This window comes from Rutilus rutilus (assembly GCF_951802725.1).
Source record: "Rutilus rutilus genome assembly, chromosome: 25".
NCBI lineage: Eukaryota > Metazoa > Chordata > Actinopteri > Cypriniformes > Leuciscidae > Rutilus > Rutilus rutilus.
Window position 1 is genome coordinate 5,334,135 of NC_140229.1, and position 24,437 is coordinate 5,358,571.

Here is a 24,437-nt window from a genome sequence, read left to right on the forward strand (position 1 = left end):
AGTGTCCGTTTATTTATTAATAAATCCTTTCAGTATTTGTAAATCACATGGTCTTTATTTTATGTAAATATCGATTTATTATCAGTTTTATGTGATCAATGAAATGAAGTCGCAAATGGTTGGCCCTAAATGATCAGATGTAGACTGTCAGATCGTTCCCCTCCGCATTCGGCAGCATCATAATTATTCCAGCTGTTCTGAAAGCCAAAATATGAAACCTACTATGGCTAAACCTCTTCTAATGAATATTAATTACGTATTAATGCAGTTGCGCGGTTGCCATCCAATAGCAGCAGTATTTAAATAGAGCGTCCAATGAGAAGGCTGGGAAAATGAATATTAATGAGCAAGCCTTCTCCATAGTGGTTTGGGGTTTCGCGTTCCGAAAGCGGTCGGGATGACGAGCAGCGCCAGGTACAAGAGCCGAACGGTGAAATCAGGTAAGATGTGGGAAGTATTAACGGTATGTGACTGAAATAGCAGCGGGATTTAATAAAGGAAATGTAATGTGTCTGTTTGCATCAATCGTTGTGGATTTCTCAACGCTTGACTGGGCGTCTGCATCCTTCACCTGCTGCGGGCATTTCACATCACACAACAGAGGATGGAGAGGTAAGCATGCTTTATTGTCTGTAATCATCAATATAAATAGTGAGCTGCATTTCTATGAGTTGAACATAGGTTAATCCACATCTGTGAGCATGCATATATTTCTGGGACAGTGCTATGAATAGCGGTCCTGCATCATCACTCACAGCTTCTATCTACAGCTGTTTGGTTAGGAGAGTAACAATGAACACCGAAATATCATATTCTGTATATTTGATCAGTTATTTAAGGACTGCAAATATCTCTTCCATCAAATTCATGGATGCTGTCCATTTTCAGAGATGCATGAAACTAATCCTCACCGCCTGCTTTCAGTGTCCCACATTTCACATGTCTCTGTTTAACCTCACTGTAAAGCAGCAGGAGAATTGCATCATTTGAGAACAATGAGAACGATGCTGATACCATCATAATTAGCCACTGCCTTAAAGTTTTCATTAAATGTCACTGAATCTAATTGCATAACTATTTTAAATTATATGCGTCATATGTTGATCTCAAAGAAAGGCCATACTCCACCTCCAACACCATATAGAAAAGTAATACATTGCATTTTGCTGAAAAGAAAATGAATCGTGTTTGATTGCAAACTAGATTATTTGCATTGTGACACTAATACACATTACTATAATGAGAATTAGGAGAGAAATGTGTTTAAATATTAGAGAAATAAAGTCACAATGCAAAATAATGCATAATTAAATAATAGTCTGTTCTTTTAAATTATTTCACATTCTCTTAAGAAAACATGATAAGTGTGAGTTAAGCTGATGTTCATGTGGTCTGCTTTGCACTGGCTTAGGAAATGTCTAAATGTGCACTTAGCTCTCCGTGTGTCCACCCGAGGGCGAACTGTCAGTCATTCTGGACGACTGATGAAAGTAACGCTAATGCCTCTTTCTGCTAGGAAACATCCAATTCATTTCTTGCGTTATTTCTCTGTGAACGCCCACGAATGCACGCACAGGCTTTCCAATGACTGAGACTGTTGCCAAGTGTGCTTGAAAGCCAAATCCAATATCCATGGCCCTAGGTGAGGATAAACCTCTCTCCAGACAGGCCAAACAATCCTGGAGATGAAGCCAGGAGAGTCTATTGTTCAAAGACAGATTTTAAGTAATTGATCTCCACTTTCTGAACCAAACTTGCTATTTTATTTAATGCTATCTCAAAAGCAAACTCTACTAATTAGTCTTATTGTGTTTGTGTTTTAATGCAAACACAGATTCAAACTTGGCCATTCGGTCATGCGCATTCCATTCCTTTCCTAGAGATTTGAATATACTCTGCTGTTCTCTAAGATGAATTGGACCAATAAACAGGACCAAATTTGCATATTCGTGATGCAAACCAAGCATAATGATTATATATGACAGCAGAGAGGTTTTATATAATAGGATACATGATGTAATATTTGAAATATGGACCGTGAGGCCTTCAGGCATGACCGCTCCCACACAGACTCACTAAGCACAATGAAACATGGCAGGAATTGTGGGATTGCCCTAGTAATGTAGCACGTGTGGCATACATCAGGCTGGCTGTGAAGGTTGGGGGTGGGGCGCTTGGATTCATTTTTATCCCTTCAGCTGTCACATGATTTGGCTTGCCTATGTCCATTTTTTTGCATACTGTACAGTTGTTTTGATATGGAAATTAATGTGGTAGTATTAGCATTGTATTATTAAAGGGATAGTTCACCCAAAAATGAAAATTCTGTCATTAATTACTCACTTTCATATCGTTCCAAACCTGTAAGACCTTCGTTCATCTTCGGAACACAAATTAAGATATTTTTGATGAAATCTGAGAGGTTTCTGAACTAGCCATAGGCAGCAACGTCATTGCAACTTTCAAGGCCCTGAAGGGTAGTAAATTTGCTAAAATAGTCCATGTGACTACAGTGGTTCAACCTTAATGTTATGAAGCGATGAGAATACTTTTTTGTGTGCAAACCCCCCCCCCCCCCCCAAAATAACAACATTATTAAACAATCTCTTCTCTTCCACGTCATTCTCCTACGCTGTTGATGTAGTGTAAAGAGAGCATCGCTTTCCTGGTTCTACGTCAGAATGTCGGCTCACTATTGGCCGATGCTGGTCATGTGAGCACCACGACACATGCGTGTGAAGGTTACGCAAGAGCTAGCCGATGTTCTGACGTAGAACCCAGAAGCGCTGCATTCTTTACACTACGTCAACAGCGTAGGAGAATGACATGGAGGAGAAGGGATTGTTGAATAAAGTCGTTATTTTGGGGTTTTTTTGCGCACAAAAAGTATTCTCATTTCATAACCTTAAGGTTGAACCCATGAAGTCACATGGACTATTTTAACCATGTCTTTACCACCTTTCTGGGCCTTGAAAGTTGCAATGACATTACTGTCAATGGAGGGACAGAAAGCTCTGAGAATTCTTCAAAAATATCTTCATTTGTGTTCCAAAGATGAACGAAGGTCTTGCGGGTTTGGAACGACATGAGGGCGAGTAATTAATTACAGAATTGTCAGTTTTGGGGGAACTAACCCTTTATATTATGCCATTATAATCCAATTTTTCAGGAAAAAGAGTATGTCGGCTTCGCCACCCTCCCAAACCAGGTTCACAGGAAGTCGGTGAAAAAAGGCTTTGATTTTACACTCATGGTGGCAGGTGAGTTTCCTTATCACCAGTGTTGTTATTGTTAACTAAAGCTAACATTAGACCTATTAAATATTGTTTTCCTTCATTGAAATAAAGCTGAAATAAAACATAAATATTGGATGAAAAACTTAAAGGGGACCTATTATACAGGTGTTAGAACACAGATGTGTGTCGGCAGTGTGTATAAACAACCAGCTTATAATGGTACAAATCCACCCACTCCTTTTTAATAATCCCCATGAATCATAAACAGTCTCTCCAAACGAGTGGTTCCAGAAGCCCCGCCCACGACTGGTGACGATGTGCCCTATTAGCATAGATCCCGCCCTGAGTGACCCGCAGTGGTCCACCATTTCTGTTTCCTCGCTGTAGCAGCTGGAGATATACAATGTCTGCACCAAAAAAACATTACAAATGTTCTGTTATTGGATGTACCAATGAACATAAGAGTTTCCAAAGACTCCCAGCATCTGAGCCACTGAGGACACTGTAGTTGAATTTAATTTATGAAGGAAATGTGCCAAAGAAAGTCGTTAAAGTGTTATAAATTTGTGCAAATCATTTTACACCAGACTGCTTCACAAACGAGGGTCAGTTCAATGTTGGATTTGAACAAAAGTTGTTTCTGAAATTTTTTTGATTTACATGATGGTACATGCTATGAGCTGAATCCATTTAACGCCACAACAGCTACATAAATGTATTCACTAACCATTCAGAATCGTCCAGTTGGATTTCTAAAAGTTGTAACTGAGTCTCTCCATCAGTGTCCGATGTAAGGCTGAACACCACAACTGAAAGTTTCTGACATTTTGGCTGTGTGACATTCTTCATTTTTGTTGTTGTCAGAGCATCCGAAGCATGAGCTGTAAAGGCTCCGCCCTCTTCTGGAAAGCGGCGCGGGGAGCAGCAGCTCATTTGCATTTAAAGATATATGTAGAAAACAGCATGTTTTTCCTTCCACTCCTTAAATGTGCATTAACAACAAGATATAATAAATGATCTTTTGGGTATTTTAAACTGAAACTTCACAGACACATTCTGGGGAAAACTGAGACTAATATTACATGCTATTTGCAGTGACAGGCGTGAGGGCGGGGCAAACTGTCACTCACATGAGATCGTCCAATATCAAACCACAACAATCCAATAATCCAATCAATTCCTGATAGACAAAATCAAGTCCCGCCCTACTTTTTTCCTCATTCCAGAAGCTGTTTCACTCGGATATACGCCACGGATATCCCTTGAAATAAAATAAGTTTAAGTTCAATTACTAAAATAACTAAAACTGAAATAAATATAAAATAAAGCTAAATAGAAATATAAAAAAGTCACAAAATTACTTAAAAATACAAAAAAACTAAAAAATTATTCTCAAAATATTACTGAATACTATGATAATATATAAATAATACTTAAACAACACTGCTTATCACCAAAACAGGAAGTAAAAAGTATTTTTGCCACTTTTAATGATTCAGCCCTAGTGAAAAATAAATATATACTAGAAATACTAGAAATACATTTACATATGTATGTAGTTAATATAAATAACCTGAAATTGTACTGTTGGTATACTAAATTGATTTACTTAAAGTTTGCTAATTTTGTACTTAATGCACTTTAGTTATCCAGAAATAGTGCTGAGGTCCAACTAAAGACATACATAAGTATATTTGATTGTGCTAAAATGGAACTATTGCAAGTATACTTTAGGTGCACTTTAAATATCTTACATTTAACGACTGATATTATACAGTGATCATAATATCCTTACTAATAGTGATATTAAAACATATTTTAGGCTTAATATTAAGAAATGTGCAATGAAGTTTAATTATTTATATCAGTAAGTCTTAAGTGATATGTCAATAAATATGTTAATAGATTTGTACTATACTTAGTATGATATGAATACATTTTAGTCTAGTTTTTTTCACTATATGGAGATTACTGAATTCAGAGACGACAGAATTCAATCGTGCCTTGACCACATAGAGTGTGACATGTCAATGTATCTGGGCCATACGTGCATTTCTGAATGTTTAAACTCCATGTTTTCCAGGGGAGTCTGGTCTTGGAAAGTCCACCCTTATCAACAGCTTGTTCCTCACAGATCTGTACAAGGACAGGAAACTCCTGAATGCTGAAGGTATATTTCTACTCCCATGCTCGCAGATTTTACTGCAATTTAAATAAAGCCATCAAATAGGTATTCTGTTGATTAGAGCGCATTAATCAGACTGTGGAGATCATCAAACACACCGTTGACATTGAGGAGAAGGGCGTTAAGCTGAAACTGACCATTGTAGACACACCAGGTTTTGGAGACGCCGTCAATAATACGGAGAGGTACGTACGTGCTTAGAGTTTACCACAGATTTGTTCATTCAATTATTGGTAGTTTTTCTGCTAATCTGACACATTCCTCTCAATCCTGCAGCTGGAAGGCCAATACTGACTATATTGACCAGCAGTTTGAACAGTATTTTCGGGATGAAAGTGGCTTAAACAGGAAGAACATCCAGGATAATCGTGTTCACTGCTGCTTGTACTTCATCCCTCCATTTGGCCATGGGTAATATATGCCTGACTCTATAGGCCCTATTTTAACGATCTACATTTACATTTACATTTAGTCATTTAGCAGACGCTTTTATCCAAAGCGACTTACAAATTAGGACTAAATTAAGCGAGTCATCATGAAGAGGCAAAAACAACAACAACGCAAGAAGTGCTCAAAATACAAAGGTCAGGCATTATTCAGAGTAGCATAAGCCTGATAAGTGATGTTTCAAAGGTGTTTTTTTTTTTTTTTTTTTTTTTTTTAATGAGGTTAAGTGCTCACGGAAGAGATGGGTTTTCAGCTGTTTTTTGAATGTTGCCAGTGATTCTGCATTCCGGATGAGGCCGGGGAGAGCGTTCCACCTAGCCTGGGTGCCAGCCCGAACCCCGCCCACAACATTTTTTGGTCGGGAAGTTCGGTCTGGACTCGCTCCGTTGAGGAGCTATTATGCCCGAACAAAAATTGTTCGGACCAATCAAATTGTCAGGGCGGGCTTTATATGATGATGGACAGATGAGCAACGGTAACGTAATCATCCACGTCACCAAAGAGCGCTTGATTTGAATTAGTTTACAACAAAGACGACTGCTGCTGGAGAATTGAGATTTCACGAGTTCACATTTACAAATAAGTCAGATAGAATAAATGCGTATATAAGATTTCACACAAATAAGTCGATAGAATAAATGCGTAGGCTATATGACGTGCTGTCCGAGGAGAGGGCTGTGGGCTCGGTAGCCATACTCCCCCGTATTCCTGGTTGTGAGAGAACAAGACAAGAGTGAGGATTCGGGGTGGTGGAGGGATGCTGAAAAACTGTCAAGGAGTGTTAGGTAAGTTGACAGAGTGAATATGCTTCCTCATGCTGATATAGGGTAACGTTAGACATGGTATTGTTTGATGACAAGTTGATATTGGATTGATTATTTGTACGTGCTCCTCCCGAACTTTGTTTATGAAACATCATGTGTAGATTCCGCCATCGCGTCTGTTATAGAAGATATCCACAGCGCATTCATTTTAAAAGAGGAACAGAGAGCAGCGACATTTTGTTGGTTGAAAATATGAATGAAGAACATGCGTCATTTACTCCGTTGCTCTGATTGGTTGTAGGTCTATCCAATTGAGTGCAGAGTTTTTTTTTTTTCTGGTTCGGTTGAGACACACCCCATAATCAAATCTCTATGGAGCAGTCTCAGACTCACATTCTGACTAGAATCTGAGTATGACGACGTCAGGCTACGTTCCACCAGCATGGAGCTGTGAATGAGAATGTTCTGGAAAGTGATTTTGTGGCTCTCTGTGATGGAACCACGAGACGTCGCTCGTTGATCGATCGTAGGCGTCTGGTAGGGATGTAGACTCGTAGGAGCGAGTGAAAGTAGGAGGGAGCTGAGCCTGTGGTAGATCTGTAAGCAAGCGTCAATGCCTTGAATTTGATGCGAGCAGCGAGAGGTAGCCAGTGCAGAGAGATGAACAGAGGAGTGACGTGGGCCCTCTTGGGCTCGTTGAAGACAAGACGAGCTGCAGCATTTTGGATCATCTGTAGAGGTTTTGTTGCACATGCTGGAAGTCCGGCCAAAAGAGCATTACAGTAGTCAAGCCTAGAGATGACCAGGGCCTGGACGAGAAGTTGTGTTGCATGCTCAGTTAGGAAAGGCCTGATCTTCCTGATGTTGTGCAGTGCAAACCTGCATGATCGAGCTGTCTTTGAAATGTGATCTGTGAAGGACAGCTGGTCATCAAGCGTTACTCCGAGATTTCTGACCGACCTTGATGGGGTGATTGATGATGACTCTAGCTGGATGGTGAAGTCGTGTTGTATAGACGGATTGGCAGGGATAGACGGATAGACGATCTAAGCGCATGGTCTAAAGCGCACGGCGCAAGTGCACTTAGGGCGTGTGTCCGAATCCACTTTTGCTAGTTTAACGACGGGAAAATGGTTGGCGCTCCCAGGGCATGGTCCAAAAGGGTTGTCTCTATTCTCTTAATGAGTAATGTGTGTGTTTTGGGTGTAACGTGTAATAAACCAGAGTCTCATCTCCCATTCCCTTTTTAAAGCCAGTTGTGCTCGCGCCATCACGGATTCGCTATTTAGATGACGGAATTTGCAAGTGGAAAGACCATCTACGGGACAAGCCGGATTCCACCATATCTTTATGTACACAATATCTTTTACATTGTAATCCTTTAATTTTTCATAAATCAAAAAGGAAAAAGGAACTCCAAGGCACTCTCAATTGCAAAAGTTAAAAAGCCTTTATTATTATGGCTTGGTCACATTAACCTTCTAAAAAACCTTCCTTTTTCCTTTTTGATTTTTGGCATTTAGTTTCCCATCCAAAGAGCACCTCGTTTTTAACCAAACTTTGGAGTCCAGGAAGCGCTCCTCTACCATACCTTTTTTCTTTAATTTTTCATATTTAAAAATGTTTGTGTGTTGCTGCGCGTGCCTGTGTGTGTAGTAAGCAAAGTGTACGTGCGTTGTGGACCCGCCTATAGGCGCACATTAAATAACAAAAAAAATCTCTTTAAATAACAAAAAAAAACGTTGCTATTTTGAGGCAACTGAAATAGACTGCGCCATTGACTTTAGACCAGGTTTCAGTTGGTCAATGGCGCAGTCTATTTCTGTTGCCTCAAAATAGCAACGCACCAACAATGCACCTGAACACACCTCGTTTTCAGACCAGCACGCCAATGGTCACACAAATAGGTGCAAATGCATTTGCTATTTAAACAACGTGGCGCAGGACGTGAAAATGATAACTGCGTCAGGCTGAAACTAGCAAAAAACACTTGCGTCGTGCCATATTGCGTCAGGTGTATGATAGGGCCCTATATATATATATATATATATATATATATATATATATATATATAGTTTGACAGCAAAGTAAATAAATCTCAGTATCTCAGACCAGATAAGCTCACTCACTCTCTCTGCTCTCTTCCCAGGCTGCGGCCCGTGGACGTGGAGTTTATGAAGGCTCTGCAGGACAAAGTGAACGTGGTTCCACTCATTTCCAAGGCTGACTGTCTGACGCCAGCGGAGATGAGGAAGATGAAGGACAGGGTAAAGCAGATCCACCTCCACCTCAGCCTGTTTATTCATGCACACGCTCAGTTCACATTCATACGCACAGCGTGTCCTTGCTCGATAGTGTCAGGGCTTCTGACGTAACGACTGTTTTTGATCCTTCTATTCAAGGTGAGAGAGGAGATCGAGAAGTTCGGAATCAAAGTGTACCAGTTCCCAGACTGTGATTCCGATGAGGACGAGGAGCTCAAGCAACAGGACCGAGAGCTGAAGGTCCGTTTTATGACTTATAAATGGATGCTTGAGTACTTAATGACTCAAGACATGAAAAAATATGTTTTCTGTTTCATCCAAGGCTGATGTCTGGTTGCAACTAGCAACTAACTGAAATAAAAGAAACGTGTATTTGATTTCATTGCATTTAACGTTTAATTTATTTCAAGTAACGTACGTTTTTAAAAAGAGTTTTAGTTTAAACCCTGTCAAAATCTTCAAAGAAACTGCTATAAACTCAACTCTTACTGGAGAACCTGACTAACTAACTAATGTAAACTTTAACACCCGGTCTCACAGACAAGGCTTAAGCTAGTCTCAGACTAAAATGCATGTTTGAGCTGTTTTAACTGAAAGCAACTTGCACTGATATATCTTAAAATATGTCAGTGCCATTGTTTTGTCTCAAGATGCACACCAGTAATGTTTTTTTTTTCAAAGGCACATTTATAAAAGTCATTTAAATGTCCTAATTAAACTAAAGCCTAATTCTGGCTTAATCTAAGCCCTGTCTGTGAAACCAGGCCTAAAAGCATTAAAACTTAGAAGCAAGAAATATAACTCTCTATGTTTTGTGCTTTTAGGAGAGCACTCCATTTGCCGTGATTGGAAGCAACACGATAGTGGAGGTCAAAGGTCAGCGGGTGAGAGGGAGACTTTACCCATGGGGCATTGTGGAAGGTCAGTACAAATCTGTGCTTGAATATCTACATTTTGCACAAGACAAACTCTTTACATACATCGAAAGTAAGACTTAAAATTTATATAATTAACCAACTAGATCAGTTTCAACCCCCTCCAACTCTTTTTCGTCACAGTGGACAATCAGTCCCATTGTGATTTCGTCAAGCTGAGGACCATGTTGATTCGCTCACACATGCACGACCTGAAAGACATCACGTGTGACGTGCACTATGAAAACTACAGGGCGCAGTGCATACAGCAAATGACAAGGTAAGTCACAATGGGTTTTCCAAATATCTTACTAAACATCATACGGAAAAATACACAGCCATTGAGTTCACTTATGAAATGTTCTGTTTTCACCAGCAAACTGACCCAGGATAATCGCGTGGAGAGTCCCATCCCGATACTACCACTGTCCACCCCTGACGTAGAGACAGAAAAGCTGATAAAGATGAAGGATGAAGAGGTCAGCAGTCCTGCTTAATCTAGCTATTTCATTTCTTAAAGGGATAGTTCACCCAAAAATGAAAATTTTGTCATAATTTACTCACCCTCAATTGATTCCAAACCTGTGTGAGTTTCTTTCTTCTGTTGAACACAGAAGAAATATTTTAAAGAATGTTGGTAAGCAGACAGTTGCCATTGACTTTGATTTTATTCCTACTATGAAAGTCAATGGGGTCCATCAACTGTTTGATTACCAACATTCTTCAAAATATCTTCTTTTGTGTTCAACAGAAGAAAGAAACTCATACAGGTTTGGAACAACTTGAGGGTGAGTATGACAGAATTAAAATTTTTGGGTGAACTATCCCTTTAACTTTCTAAATGCGGCCCTGAGCACAAAGCTAGTCAGGAAAATAGTATTTTTGAGACATTTGCAGATGCTGAATCTGCCTAATATTGTTCACTTTGTCCCTTACAGTTGCGGAGGATGCAGGAGATGCTTCAGAAAATGCAACAGCAGATGCATGAACAGGACCTGTGAATCTATTCCTGCACAGAAACGGCTGATTTATACTTCTGCTTGTCTGCAAGCAGACACATAACACTTTTACATCACACTGAAGGATATGCAGTAGTGAAACAAACAAACAAACAAACAAACAAACAAACAAATGTATTTGTATGTTAAAACACAATACACAGATATGAATGCATGTGTTGAGCACTGCGGTTAACAGGGTCACTTCTGAGCCTGATATTTAAAACCAGGCTCCAAGTAGAAATATTTAGTTTAGCTAAATGATTTAGTGATTCGTTCATTTTCACACTTTGTACAGTCTGTGATGCTGTATGACTGTTTCCATGGCAAAGACTGCTTTATTCACAGTAGACATGGCAAATGTTCTGTCTTGTTCTATTTTTTTGTGACCTGTTTCTATCTCATTTTAAAAATGATTTTTTAGTAATTAGTGTGTGCGCGGGTGTGTGTGCCGATTTGCTTGTGGAAAACTAAACATTTGAGTGATTTTCTACTTTTGAAGCAGCTATACCAACAAAGTCATTACATTTTGAACGAGGTTTACGCAGTTACGAAGTATCAACATTTGCTGTTAATAGCAAACCCTTTAACAGTATTATTAAACCTTAATTATTTTTTATTGTTTATTTATTTACTTGTCTCTGAAGGCCTAATCAGAGCACCCTTCAGTTGCAAACTTTGCTGTATGTTAAAGAGAATTTTCTCAGATCAAACATGTTTGTTTTCTTTTATCAACTGCACATAAAAAAGTCATTCTTTTTGACAACTTGTATAATTCTGGTTATAATATCAAGCGTAGCGTTAGTTCTGTCAGGTCACGTTAGTCAAGCTCGCGTCAGCTGACTCTCAGCTGATGCACATCTACCTATAGGAATACGACGCCTATCACCGTATACATATGATAAGCTCCTTCGGTATTATCAGCAGCTATCGCGTTTCTCAGGAGCGAATTACCCTCCTCCATCCCCAGCTCCTCCTCTCGCCCAGTCAAGATTTGGCATTCTGATTCCCCTTGAATCAGAATAAATTCTCGAATTATGTTGTATTTTAAAATCTTGAATTAAATATATTTGCATACATTCATGTTGGTTCTGTTCTGTTTACCCCAAGGGGGGTTATTGCTGCTCTCATCCATGCTAGGCTGCACGGATGCGCAGGGAGTTCTCGCCCAGAACGGAACCATACCACCAATCCAAACTGTATGCTAATTGTCAATCGTATTTGACGATAGTGGTCCTGACAGAAATGCCATTTAAGACAGCTGCTCCAGCTCTAAAATACCAAATTATTTGTAATATTTAAAAAATAAAAATGGATATCAGACCATCTTTATCAGTAAAAAGGCTCTGAGATATTTTAATATCACCTGTTGTTGGTTTTTAGATGGATGCATTGAGATATTGATTTGTATGGCCTGTATGTGTTTACTCAAGCTATTCTTATGAGCATGATAAATGCACCATCTGTCATGATTCCTTTGTCCAATAAACATCCTCTGTGGTAGAGCCTGTCTGATCTGTACATCTTTTCATCATTGTTAAATGTTTTTTTTTTTTTTTTTTTTGGATTGCTCATTTCCAAATTCACATTTCATGGTAAAATATGTTATTTTGGTATATCACCATGTATTAAAATATACAGAGGCGTAAAGTCCAGGTTCAGAAAGTAAAGTGATCATCAGTGACTCGAATCTTTTGAAAGATTCGTTCAGTGAGACAGACAACTATAATCACTCTCCAAGTCGTCGAGTAAAACAACTGTTCAAAGAAAATCTAGAAAGATTTTTTAACATCATACGCATCCCTCACAAATTACAACAAAGCAAATTTAGCCTATAATTTTCCATTCCTATCAGAAAATCCCCACGACCGTATTAATTTAGTTCATTCACGAATCACGAACCCGTTTAGAAACCCAGCAAAGAGGGCGTATTCGTTCAGTAGTTCCAACCAATCAAATATTCCTTCCATAACCCGCAGTCGACCGCGCTACAATCAGTCTTTGAAGGCTGTCTTTGAATAGAATGTGAAAAAGGACGGTTTTGTTCAAGGTCTAGTTCACGAAAACACGATCCACCAAGGTGTGCAAGTAAACTGTGCGTAGCCTACAATGTGCCAGTCACAAGTTTATCTTGTGGTAAAAACGTACACATTTGCATATGATATGAACATTCTTTGATCACGTCGTATCAGATTAACATACCACGACGTAGGAGGAGTTTAACAGAATTGCATGTAAATAAAAGCTCGGCGGGCAGGAACACCTCATGCATGAGACATAGCCTGCTACAGTATTACGAAGTATGTGTAACTGCAACTTTTTTTTTTTAAATACTGGGCGTGGATGAGGGCTACAGGCTGGGGGACTGTCTTGTTTTATGAAAAATAAAGGTTTGCAGATGTGGTGTGGTGTGGAGGAACTTGCCTCTCCATCACTGTACTTCCGCATCAAACACGTTTTTAACACTCAACATGTCCTGCTGAGCACAACACTGAAGTAAATGCCATTTGCATTGGTTTGCATGTTTTTAACATAACCTGACAGAAACATCTGACTGGGACACAGCAGCAGACTGCAGAGAGATCATATGGAAGGGAAACTGGACATGGATGATGTTCCTCCATCCCATCAGCATCAGCGGGGCTTGTGGAAATCCTTCCACGGCAAAGCCAAACTCACTGGCAGCCCCAAACTGGGCAAAAAGGAGAGAAAGCAAGAAAGTGGGTTTTGGATATTTAAAAAGAAACGACCAAATGGTTTGGACCGAACGATGTCTTCGTCACAACCCAATCTGCCCAGCGCAGCGAGAGCTCTGGATGACGGTGACAGCGGGAGGACGCGCTGCGGCGTGCGGGAGCAGAGTGTCGGTGAGGCGGCAGCAGCAGCAGCAGCAGCAGCGTCGCTCGGTGCGGAGATCCAGATGCTGAAAAGAACCGTCAGCTCCAAACCGTCACTCTCCCAATTGGTGCAGTCTCAACATAAACCTGCACCGCAAGGGTCCACATGCATTGATGATGCTGTGATGGATAGTAATGAAGAACAGGTCAAAAAAAGTGTGGTAAGATATTTAATTTTTGATGTGTGTGTGTGTCATTGCACTGCAGTAATAAGTGATGGATGCAGTTTTTCGTTTTTTATTGGATCCTATACAACTTGACAGCTAGTTTGTCTACATTACATTTGCAGATGTTTTAGAAATCACTCTGTTTAAAAAAAAAAAAAAAATTATAGAGTGAGTATTCAAAAGTGGAACAGATTTTTGGTAAATTTATTATGGATAACTGAACCCTCAGGGGAATTGTGATGCCACAGCCGACAGCCCTCCTAAATGTGAATGTATTCAAATCATATTTAATGTAATTCCTATTTGACAGTGATCGACTTTACTTTTTAAGGTCATCAGTAAAAGTGAAACAATGAATTTAGGCCTTTTGAAAATAAGTTTGCTGCAACTGAAATACAATAAATGCATTTCCGTATATAGAAAGTGATAAATTAGAGTCAGGTTTCTGTTGGAAAAACAACCTCATATTAGTTTAAGCTGGTTTTTGTAAACTGGTAGCTGTTTTGTTTCAGGTCCAAGGTGATCTGCCATTCCTAACCAACTTGATCAAGGTGTGCAGGTTAATTTTGACCACCTCAGCTTGACCGGCATGGTTCAGCTAGACACCTTGTAAAACCAGGGTAACACATAATATGTTAGATGTTAAAACCTCATCACATCCAACAGGATGATGTCAGAGATACATTTTTAGATTGGATTTAAAGGGCAATTGACTATTAAGCTTATTTGCCTCACCTTACCCAATGTCCCACTTTTGCTGAATCCAACTTTGAATACAATCAAGCAAAAACCAAGTCCATTGCAAGTCCAAATCTGGTGTCAATTCAGAACTCCTGGAATGCTCAGTAGACAATCACTTTGTTGCATGCTTGTGCATATCCTTGCCCTTGCACACTGTGGCAAGGATCTCTCTCACGGGAGCGACAGTGAAGGAAGAGAGAAGACCAGGCCTGGACATTTATGTTATATTATTTATCTGGATATTTACGCAGTTGTTCACCTTTTGCCGGTTCCGGCCTCTTTCTTCCCTGATCAACATACCTTGTTACATGCACATTTTCAACATTTGATGTTATGCACACCTGAATCAGGTGTTTCTGTGCATGTCCATTTTGACATCTGTACATGCAAAGTGATGTTTTTGCATAGTCAAACTCATTTCAGATTCCCATCCACACAAGAACGAGCTTGTAATTCTTTAGGACTACTAAAATAGTCTGCCCTTTTTCCAAAAAAAATAAAAACTTGCTACCTGTACTGTGCTATACTAGCTGGGTCTAGTCACAGCACTTGCATTTTGTTGCACTATTGTTGGATTGATTGCTTCTATTGTTCTCCTTATTTGTAAGTTGCTTTGGATAAAAGCGTCTGCTAAATGATTAAATGTAAATGATGATTTTCTTCACTCAAATGTTTAGAAAGAGGGCGTATTCGTTCAGTAGTTCCAACCAATTAAATATTCCTTCCACTGCCCGCAGTCGAACGCTATTGGTTCGCGCTACAAGTCTTTGAAAGCTGTCTTTGAATTGAATGTGAACGAGAACGGTTTTGTTCAAGGTATAGTTCAAAAACACGATCCATCAAGGTGTGCATGTAAACTGTGTGTAAAATGTGCCAGTCACAAGTTTATCTTGTGGTAAAAACGTACACATTTGCATATGATATGAACATTCTTTGATCACGTTGTATCAGATTAACACATACCACGACATAGAGGGAGTTTAACAGAATTGCATGTAAATAAAAGCTCGGCGGGCAGGAACACCGATTGCATGAGCCATAACGTACAGTATTTATGAAGTATGGGTAACTGCAACTTTAAAAAAATACTGGGTGTGTATGAGGGCTACAGGCTGGTACGGAAGAGGATTAGGGCCAAGCAATAATAAAAAAATAAAACCATCTCGAGATTAAAGTCATTATAATTCGAGATTAAACTCGTTAAATTTCGAGAAAAAAAGTCGAAATACAATCCTGAGAATAAAGTCATTAAATATCGAGATTAAAGTCATTATAATTCAAGATTAAACTCGTTAAATTTCGAGAAAAAAAGTCGAAATACAATCTTGAGAATAAACTCATTAAATATCGAGAATAAAGTCGTTGTGTTTCGAGAAAAAAATCGTTAAATTTCGAGAAAAAAACTCGAAATACAATCTTGAGAATAAACTCATTAAATTTCGAAAATAAAGTCGTTGTGTTTCGAGAAAAAAAGTCGAAATTAAATGTAGAGAATAACGCATTCGATCAGTGTTCATTGCATAGCCTAGCCTCATCGAGGTTTTGTGGTTTCCCAGGATACCATAAGACGCATTATTAATCGTTGTTGGTTGTGTACGCCTCCATCCACAGAATGTAACGACTGTAACCATCTATACAGCCATTAATGGCAATGCCGTACGGTTTTAGTTTATCATAGCTGTCTATATGCCAGAGTGCATTTGGGCCAGCGCAAGTGTACTCTCCTTCGTCGAAATTCCACACCTTGAGGATCAACAAGTTTAATAATGCGTCTTATGGTATCCTGGGAAACCACGAAACCTCGTTGAATTTCATGTTGGACAAAAGCGAGTACATCGCGCAAATTGGACTGATTTTTTCTTCTAAAAAGACCTAGCCGACCTAAGAATGTTCTATTCTTTGTTACTGAAAGAAAGTCTAAAATATAGCTTGACTAAGTGATCCAACTCTGCCATGTCCTCTATCAGTAGGCTATAATGAGCACTGATCCAATGCGTTATTCTCTACATTTCATTTTGACTTTTTTTCTCGAAACACAACGACTTTATTCTCGAAATGTAATGAGTTTATTCTCAAGATTGTATTTCGAGTTTTTTCTCGAAATTTAACGAGTTTTTTTCTCGAAACACAACGACTTTATTCTCGAAATGTAATGAGTTTATTCTCAATATTGTATTTCGACTTTTTTCTCGAAATTTAACGAGTTTTTTCTCGAAACACAATGACTTTATTCTCAATATTTAATGAGTTTATTCTCAAGATTGTATTTCGACTTTTTTTCTCGAAAGTTAACGAGTTTAATCTCGCATTATAATGACTTTAATCTCGAGATGGTTTTATTTTTTTTATTATTGCCTGGCCCTAATCCTCTTCCGTAAGCTGGGGGACTGTCTTGTTTTATGAAACATAAAAACTCATGACGATGAGTTTTTTTTCTACAAACTGTTAGTGTCAGTTGTGTTGGCACTGTATTCACCTTATTCCGGAAGTAGCACTGGGTGGCGCCATCCGCGTAATCTCACTTCCTGGTTTAGCTACTTAGCGCTTTGTTTGCCCTGGTCCAATCTGTTATCTGTCTTAGTTTAATTTAATTGCCTTCCAATTTAAAGAAATTAGAGATGGCCAGTGTTAACTGTGCAGTCCGTGGCTGCCATAACAGCTGGAGAAAAAAATATTAATTTTGACACCTAAAAGTCGTTTAAAAATTACCCCGAGAAACAGTGCATTGCTGTGCTGTTGGTACACACGTACATTGCACATTTGGCACAAATTAGCTTACCTTATGTGACATTTTATCAGTGAGACTTCTCTGCAGTTCTCCTCGAAATTGAATGAGGGTCCGCTAAACCGGAAGTTGGTTTACAACGGAAGTACTGGACAGAAGTAAAAGTGGGCGGGGCGGAATAAGGTGAATAGTTAGTTGCCTGAAGGTGTTTGCCAAGCTGGTTTGCAAGAAGAGAAACTTGCCTAAAAGTAAAGACACATTAACACATGGCTTGAAGCCAAACAGTGAGCTCAGTAAGGTTATCGACTCTCTCCATCTGCAGAACTGAATTACATTGGTTATTTTCTTTTTATTGGTGGTTTAATGTGCATCAGATTTTAAGATCAGCAAATACAGATTAAATATCATTTGTAGTTTTTTTTCTCTCTCTGCTAGACATAATTGAAAACAGCGGAGAGTTTGCTTAAATGGATAGTTCACTGTGAGAATTGGCTCAAACTCAGGTCGTTCCAAACTTAGTACTTTCTCTGTTCTGCAGGACGTGTTCTTCAAAATATCTGCTTTGTGTACCTTAGAAGAAAGAAAGTCGGTTCCTCTTAATCCACTTCAGACATTTTACTAAGTAAATTTGCAACATGTAACTATCATTAGATTATTTGTAGATTGTTAGGTTAGGGTTAATAGAATAAGTTGAAATGTACTTACAAAGATACTTAGTCAGTATAGGATGTCTGTTGGCGAATCATCTGATCGACCAAAACACATCTTAATACCAGGTGTAAACAGGGCCCTAGTTGACATGTAGTTGTAAAGTTACTTATACAGTTAGTAGAATGCCTGAAGTGGACTATCGCAAAAGTGTTACAAGAAAGTCATATCGGGTTGGAATGACATGATGACAGAATTTTCATTTTTGGGTGATCTATCCCTTTAAATATAATTGAAAAACCCTGTCCTGAGCTATAAACAAGAAACCTCTGGCTAGTCATTGAAGTTTGGTATACATGAGCTTTTCTGTATATGTCCGAACCCAATCCATTACATCACTGGTTTAACAGCCACCAACAGTGCAGTTGAGATCAGAGTCAAACAACTGAAACACTGAGTTCCTCTGGACTCTCTTAGGCTCTCTCTTTACTCCATTACATGTCTGGACTTGACAAACAGTCTTGGTATGAAGCTGCCTGAGCTATCTTTGTGGTTAGATTTCTGAGGGAGGGTTCTAGGAGGTTTGAAAGACAGCAGCATGTTGTTTTTAAGAAATCTGTTTTCGTATTAGTGGCACTTTGCCATTTATCTGTGACTCAGGTTTGGCAACTGAGACAAGCAACTTAGATCAACTCCTCTACAATTCCCGTCACTCGTAGGAGTGGATTTCAGCATGTTGACACACTATGTTTCCTTAACTGTGTAAATTGATGGTATGTGGGAATTGCAGTTATGCTGAGCTGCAAGGTTTCTACAGTAATGGAAAATTACAATATAATACAATAAAATATATGATATTGTTTTTTTCATATCATATTTTTTTCCCTTAGTTTTTAAGATATTAATTTTATTTTTATATTTTATATATTAATAATGATATTTTTTACAATCGTTTGTCCAAAATAATTTGAGCAATTTCTACGAATTCGAACCAATTTCGAACTATATTGTCCTTAGTTTTTAAGATATTAATCTGATACAGTTGTTACGCCACTTTAAGGTTAGTATGAGACAGTGGGTTGGTTGAGTATCATAGCCACACATATTTATAAACAGTTAACGTTCACTGACATGATAGTGTCTGACTGCTCAGGGCCTAAATGCTAAATACAACACTGAATACAAGTGCATTTTGCACACATCCTCTGAGGCCCCTATAATGGACCTAGACTTTCCATGTTTAAAGGCTGCTTTTCAAACAGGAAGTGGCTCTGTAATTGTCACCACAATATTGCCAACCGCTTCATCTTCCTGTTAAACCCCTTGCCGTGTAATTCTAAAACATTTTCTCTTGCCTAAGTTCAATAATCATGACTTCTAATATCCAACTGTATCCGTATCCCATTGCACTAATGCAGATTTGCATTCAGGACGGATGCTGTCGCTCATTTTGAACGATTTCTGGTTGCTTTGTTGCTCCAAATCGTTGCCGTCAAGTACAAAAAGACAGTTTTGTTGTGTCTTAATTATCTCTAATAAAAATAACTTGTGTTTAGGCTGTCACACTCACACTGTTTCTACTTTATGGAGAAATAGGGATCTTATTATGAGACTAGGCACAATCAACATGAGCTTGTACAAACCTCAAAGAAGGTTTTCAGTGCAGCGGTTGATGTGTTTTATTGGCTGGCACCATTTTTCATTTCAGTGTGTTCAGTGTCTTCAGTGGAGATCTGCTCTTGTAATTACCTCACAGCGGAGATGAAACAACAGGTCTCTTTTCTTACAAAGATACTCAGTACAGAGGAAGGTGAAATAATCTTAGACAGATCTTATAGGGGAGGGATGGAACTAGGGCTGAGTGATTGCTCAAAATAAAACTAAAATCCTGACATGGCTTAGTGTAATTATCAAATCACAAAGGACTGTTTGACTGACCAATCAGCAGACGAGGATACAAAACCTGTCATTCGTTATATTTGGAATTCTGTTTGGTTATGCTAGTGGAGCAGTGGATGTTATCCCAGATATTGTTGTCTTTTGAAATGCAGGAAGATAAATATTGGATTTCTGAATGTAAATTAGCCATCAGAACATCCTTATCGTCACAGACATGGTACAGGATGCTGTTACGGGAATTCCCATCTAAGAAAAATATTCTATATCCTTATTTTTGACAATCCTGTCACTAAACAGGATGTTTAATACGCCCTAAAGGCCAGCAATGCAAATCACCTGCTTTCAGCTGACACTGCAAACACATTTAGTTTGTGAACAAAATGTGTTTTGACCTCATGTCTTGCTCAAGGGCAAAAAAGGGAAATGGAAGTTTTCACTGTGTGTAGCGCTTGTCAAATAGTGCCTGTGTGTTTATGTGACATAATTAGTGGTGCTGTTTTTTTAAGAGCTAAAACTTTTGCCACGTAACTCGTTCCGCACCATTACATTACTCGTTCCGCACTACAGACATGAATTTAGCCTCAAATCACTGAGGAACAGGCTTGTTGAGAAGAGGTGTGCTAATACTTTTCTAAATAATCAGACCTGCGGTTTTTACTTGATGACTTATTGAAGGGCGATCTGACTCAATGTCTATAGACCAGAATATCACAGAGACTTGCAGGTGGACACTTTTGACCTGGGCCAGTAAACAACTACCCTAGCAACACCTTAGTAACCACATAGAACATCCAAGCAACACCTTAGCAACCACATAGAACACATCCAGAACACTATATTCGAGTTTTTCAAATTGAGATATTTAGACATTTATTTATTAAAAAAAATCAACACTTTTTCCACAGATCCCCTAGCACTCCCAAAACCTTTGCTATATTCTACAGTTCTGTGGCATTTCATTTTTTCTAGGGTTTCTTGCTCTTTCATGGTCATTTTCCCTGTATCTAGTATTCTTACATTTGAAAAACAACACTGTTTTCCATGATATGGCTTCTTTAAATGACTTTGGTTTTCAAGTTGGTGTCTTCAAGGACACAATGATGATAGTTTATGAATCCACAACTTTTCAGACCAAACCATTATAGGCTACACCACCGGAAACAATACATTACTTATTCTGGACAGTTTTAAGCACTGTCAGATGTGTGAAGTTGACATAACACACACAGTGCTTCACTTCCTTCTCAAATATTAGCCACTGACAGCAAACAGCTATAAGGGTGTGCTCACACATGTAGTTCGTTTGCTTGATAAAAAAAAACAACAACATTTAGTCCTGGTCCACTTAGCGTTCACAGTGGCATTTTAACACCGAACCTAAAGATACCAAAACTTAAAGGAATAGGGATATGTTCACAACCTGATTGGTCAGCTTTTATTACATTTTCGTGACTGAACTTACCGAACATCCAAAACAATGCTGTGTTCTGGGCTAAATGCGCTCGTCGTATGTGCGTAGCCTACATATGATGGTATTTTGACCAGCTGAGAACTCGTGAAGAGCTTATAAAATGTGAAAAGGATACAAAACAGCGGCAGGAATCCCTCCGTCACACACAAACAAAGATCTGCTGCAAGATAAGCGAACTGGGTTGGTTAACATCGCGACTATGACAAGAAAAAAAAACAATATGCGTGAGCATTTAGTTCTTTTTAGGGTCTCATCTTCCTGTTTTTGGTTTGTTTACATGTCTATGGTACGTGTTACATTCATATTTAAATTGAACCGCACCAGAGTTCATTTGGAGGCAGATTGAGACCCATCTTTTCAGCGTCTCGGTCCGCTTGTTTGGTGGCACCAGTTCAGATGGCACTAACAGAGCAATCACACCAGGGTTTGTGTGTGAACACACCCTTACACCACATTGTGACTCTCACATTTGACTTTAATAGTATTTCTGTTTAAGAACTGAGACAGGATGAGACCATCTGACTGACATATAAAGTGACGAACCACAACTAATAAGAATCTACAGCTAATACAGCTAAAAATGAGTGTAGACTTTCAGAAAAGTATGAAAACTGTAGAATCCCCCAATCATACTCTAAGTGACTCTATTATAACCTTTGAATATGTTCTGATTAGCTGTGATCGTGCCACATTGCACAACATTTTTGCTTTCATTGTGGACACATCATTTACTTGTTGCTGCAAACTTGTCATGTTGCAACATGCCATTACATAAGACTGCTATGTTATAAGAGCCAAAAATATGATGCTGTGTTGTAAAGAGTCCAGTTAAATCAATACAGAGCGCCATTCTAATATAAAACTGTTAGAACAGAATATAAAGCATTTCACTTGGTCTGTATAATAAGACGAGCTCAATGTTATGTTCTCAGTGGTTTTATAGCACCGGTTTATCTGTTTTTAGCATCTTGCAACATCCTGTCTTAATTTTAATCATAAATTGCCTGCCCAAGCATAAGTTCTATTGGAGATTATCTAAACATTGTCATTTAACAACAGAGTTCTCCCCTATAGTCACGTTTGAGTGAGTAAAACTCTCACATGCTGTAAGGTTTGGCATTAATAATGGTGTTGGACGCACTGTGTTTGTGGATGTCATATGTGCAACTAAAGTTTGTGGGACAATGTCTGTTTTCTTCAGGGCATTAATGCAGCTGGTAACGGTGGCATACCGACTTTACTGCCTATTTCAGCAATGTACCAGTTGGACATTGTGCTGAAAAGAGGAAACAACCTTGCCATTCGAGACAGAGGCGGTAAGACCTGCACCTTTGATGCTTATGTTGTTATGTTACTGTAAATATGTGTTCACTGTCAGGGAAATGTGTTTTACTTTGTATTTATATGCTATTTCAAGCTAATGTTCAACATCAGTATGTTGCAATCAAAACTTTATATGTTTCAGGAACAAGTGACCCGTATGTGAAGTTCAAAATAGCCGGTAAAGAAGTTTTCCGCAGTAAAATCATACACAAGAACCTTAACCCGGTTTGGGACGAGCGTGTTTGCCTGATAGTGGACAATTTACAGGAGCCTCTATATATCAAGGTAAAAATATATTAAGGTAAAAAAAATGGATCACCCATTATGTTGATTTTTTTTGGATGCTTGTTTCCAGCATGAATAACTCTTATGAAACGGTTCGTTTTAGTGAATTTAAAACATACTGCTTGAACGGTGTTTTCCGAAACCTGAATTAATGACTCTCATGAGGCGATTCCTTTTAATGAATCAAAAACATACTGAGTGAATGACTCTGAGATGGTTCGTTTTAGTGAATCAAAAACATACCGTGTGACCGGTGTAGTCTGATTCCCAAATCAATGACTCTAATGAGTTGGTTTGTTTTAGTGAATCAAAAACCTACTGCTCGACCAGTGTAGTCCGATTCCCATATAAATTACTCTTATTAGTCTTTTTAGTTAATCAAAAAGCTACTGTGGCTGTGCGACCTGTCCAGTCCAATTCCCGAACAAATTACTCTTATGAGCCGGTTTGTTTTGGTGAATCAAAAACACAGATTTTTGAAATTCAGGATTCCTAAAAAAATTTGCTGGTCCTTTTAACGAAACAAAAACATTGCTGCATGAACAATATAGAGCGTTTCCAATACAAAATGTGTTATTTTTAAAGTCCCCTGTAGTCAATAATTATATCCCTTAAAACTCTTTGATCACCAAAATAACATATTTAAATGTTTTTTTTCTTGAAAAAAATTCTTCATGCCTTAAAATAGCTTGAATGCAACTCTACACCCTTGCCTCAGTTCTATGAATATGCAAATGAGCCCCGCCTCCACTCACTCACACCAGCTCAGAGATCCACTCGTTGACATGATTGGTTACAAGGTAGTTTGTGACGTCAGAAACACCAGCGATTTCAAACCGCGTTTTTGAGATCGTCTTTTGGTTCACTGCAGTTTTGAGGAGGAAATACTCAGCAATGGTGTTGACTTATGAATTTGCACATGGTTTGTCTTAAAGCATATTAAAAACACCACATACACATATAAACAACATTATTAGATTGATTTTCACCACAGGGGGACTTTAATTAATTGAAAACAGTTATCAGTCAGTCAGAGGAATTAATCTGACTTGCTTATAGAAATAGTTATAAATTGGATTGCATTTATGCTGAAAACTCATTAAAAAGGAAGGTGTTAACATCTTTTGGAATAATTACATTAATGTCTGATTTTCTATCTATCTCTGATACTGTATTTCTTCCTTTAAGAATTTTCCCTTTTGCAATCTATTTTAGGTGTTTGACTATGATTTTGGCCTTCAAGATGATTTCATGGGCTCAGCTTACCTGTATCTTGAGTCTCTGGAGCACCTGAGGTATCATGTTTTTGTGTCAAATGAATGCATTTTCAATTAGAATCAAAACAGTGTTAAAATGTATTAGTTAACCATCTAGAGGAGTTTTAGGAAATGAATGGTGACAAGGTTATTTTTGCTAATGTTCTGTTGTTTTCTAAGAGTTTATAATTACATCTAATTCTGTGGATGCAGCATA

The 24,437-nt window shown here is 38.5% G+C and overlaps 2 protein-coding genes across 3 annotated transcripts in view; both read left to right on the forward strand.

The window, feature by feature from the left end:
* Positions 1–363: 363 nt before the first annotated feature.
* Positions 364–10,928, forward strand: septin5b (septin 5b). Of its 2 annotated transcripts, none has more exons than XM_084400793.1 (11): positions 364–454; positions 3,170–3,260; positions 5,320–5,406; positions 5,483–5,606; positions 5,698–5,832; positions 8,782–8,899; positions 9,035–9,136; positions 9,721–9,817; positions 9,955–10,090; positions 10,187–10,289; positions 10,749–10,928. In XM_084400793.1, the coding sequence occupies exons 1-11, from the start codon at positions 398–400 to the stop codon at positions 10,809–10,811; spliced, it is 1,113 nt and encodes a 370-aa protein (XP_084256919.1). In that variant the 5' UTR covers positions 364–397; the 3' UTR covers positions 10,812–10,928. The 2 variants fall into 2 exon arrangements, with proteins under 2 accessions (XP_084256919.1, XP_084256918.1); XM_084400792.1 differs by lacking the exon at positions 364–454 and adding an exon at positions 478–612.
* Positions 10,929–12,378: 1,450 nt separating this feature from the next.
* mctp1b (multiple C2 domains, transmembrane 1b) overlaps positions 12,379–24,437 on the forward strand; it is a 34,741-nt gene continuing 22,682 nt past the window's right edge. The window contains exons 1-4 of the mRNA XM_084400787.1: positions 12,379–13,866; positions 22,558–22,672; positions 22,822–22,964; positions 24,180–24,259. Coding sequence (XP_084256913.1) covers positions 13,396–13,866; positions 22,558–22,672; positions 22,822–22,964; positions 24,180–24,259 — 809 coding nt within the window. The 5' untranslated portion in view covers positions 12,379–13,395. The remainder of the gene's footprint in view (positions 13,867–22,557; positions 22,673–22,821; positions 22,965–24,179; positions 24,260–24,437) is intronic.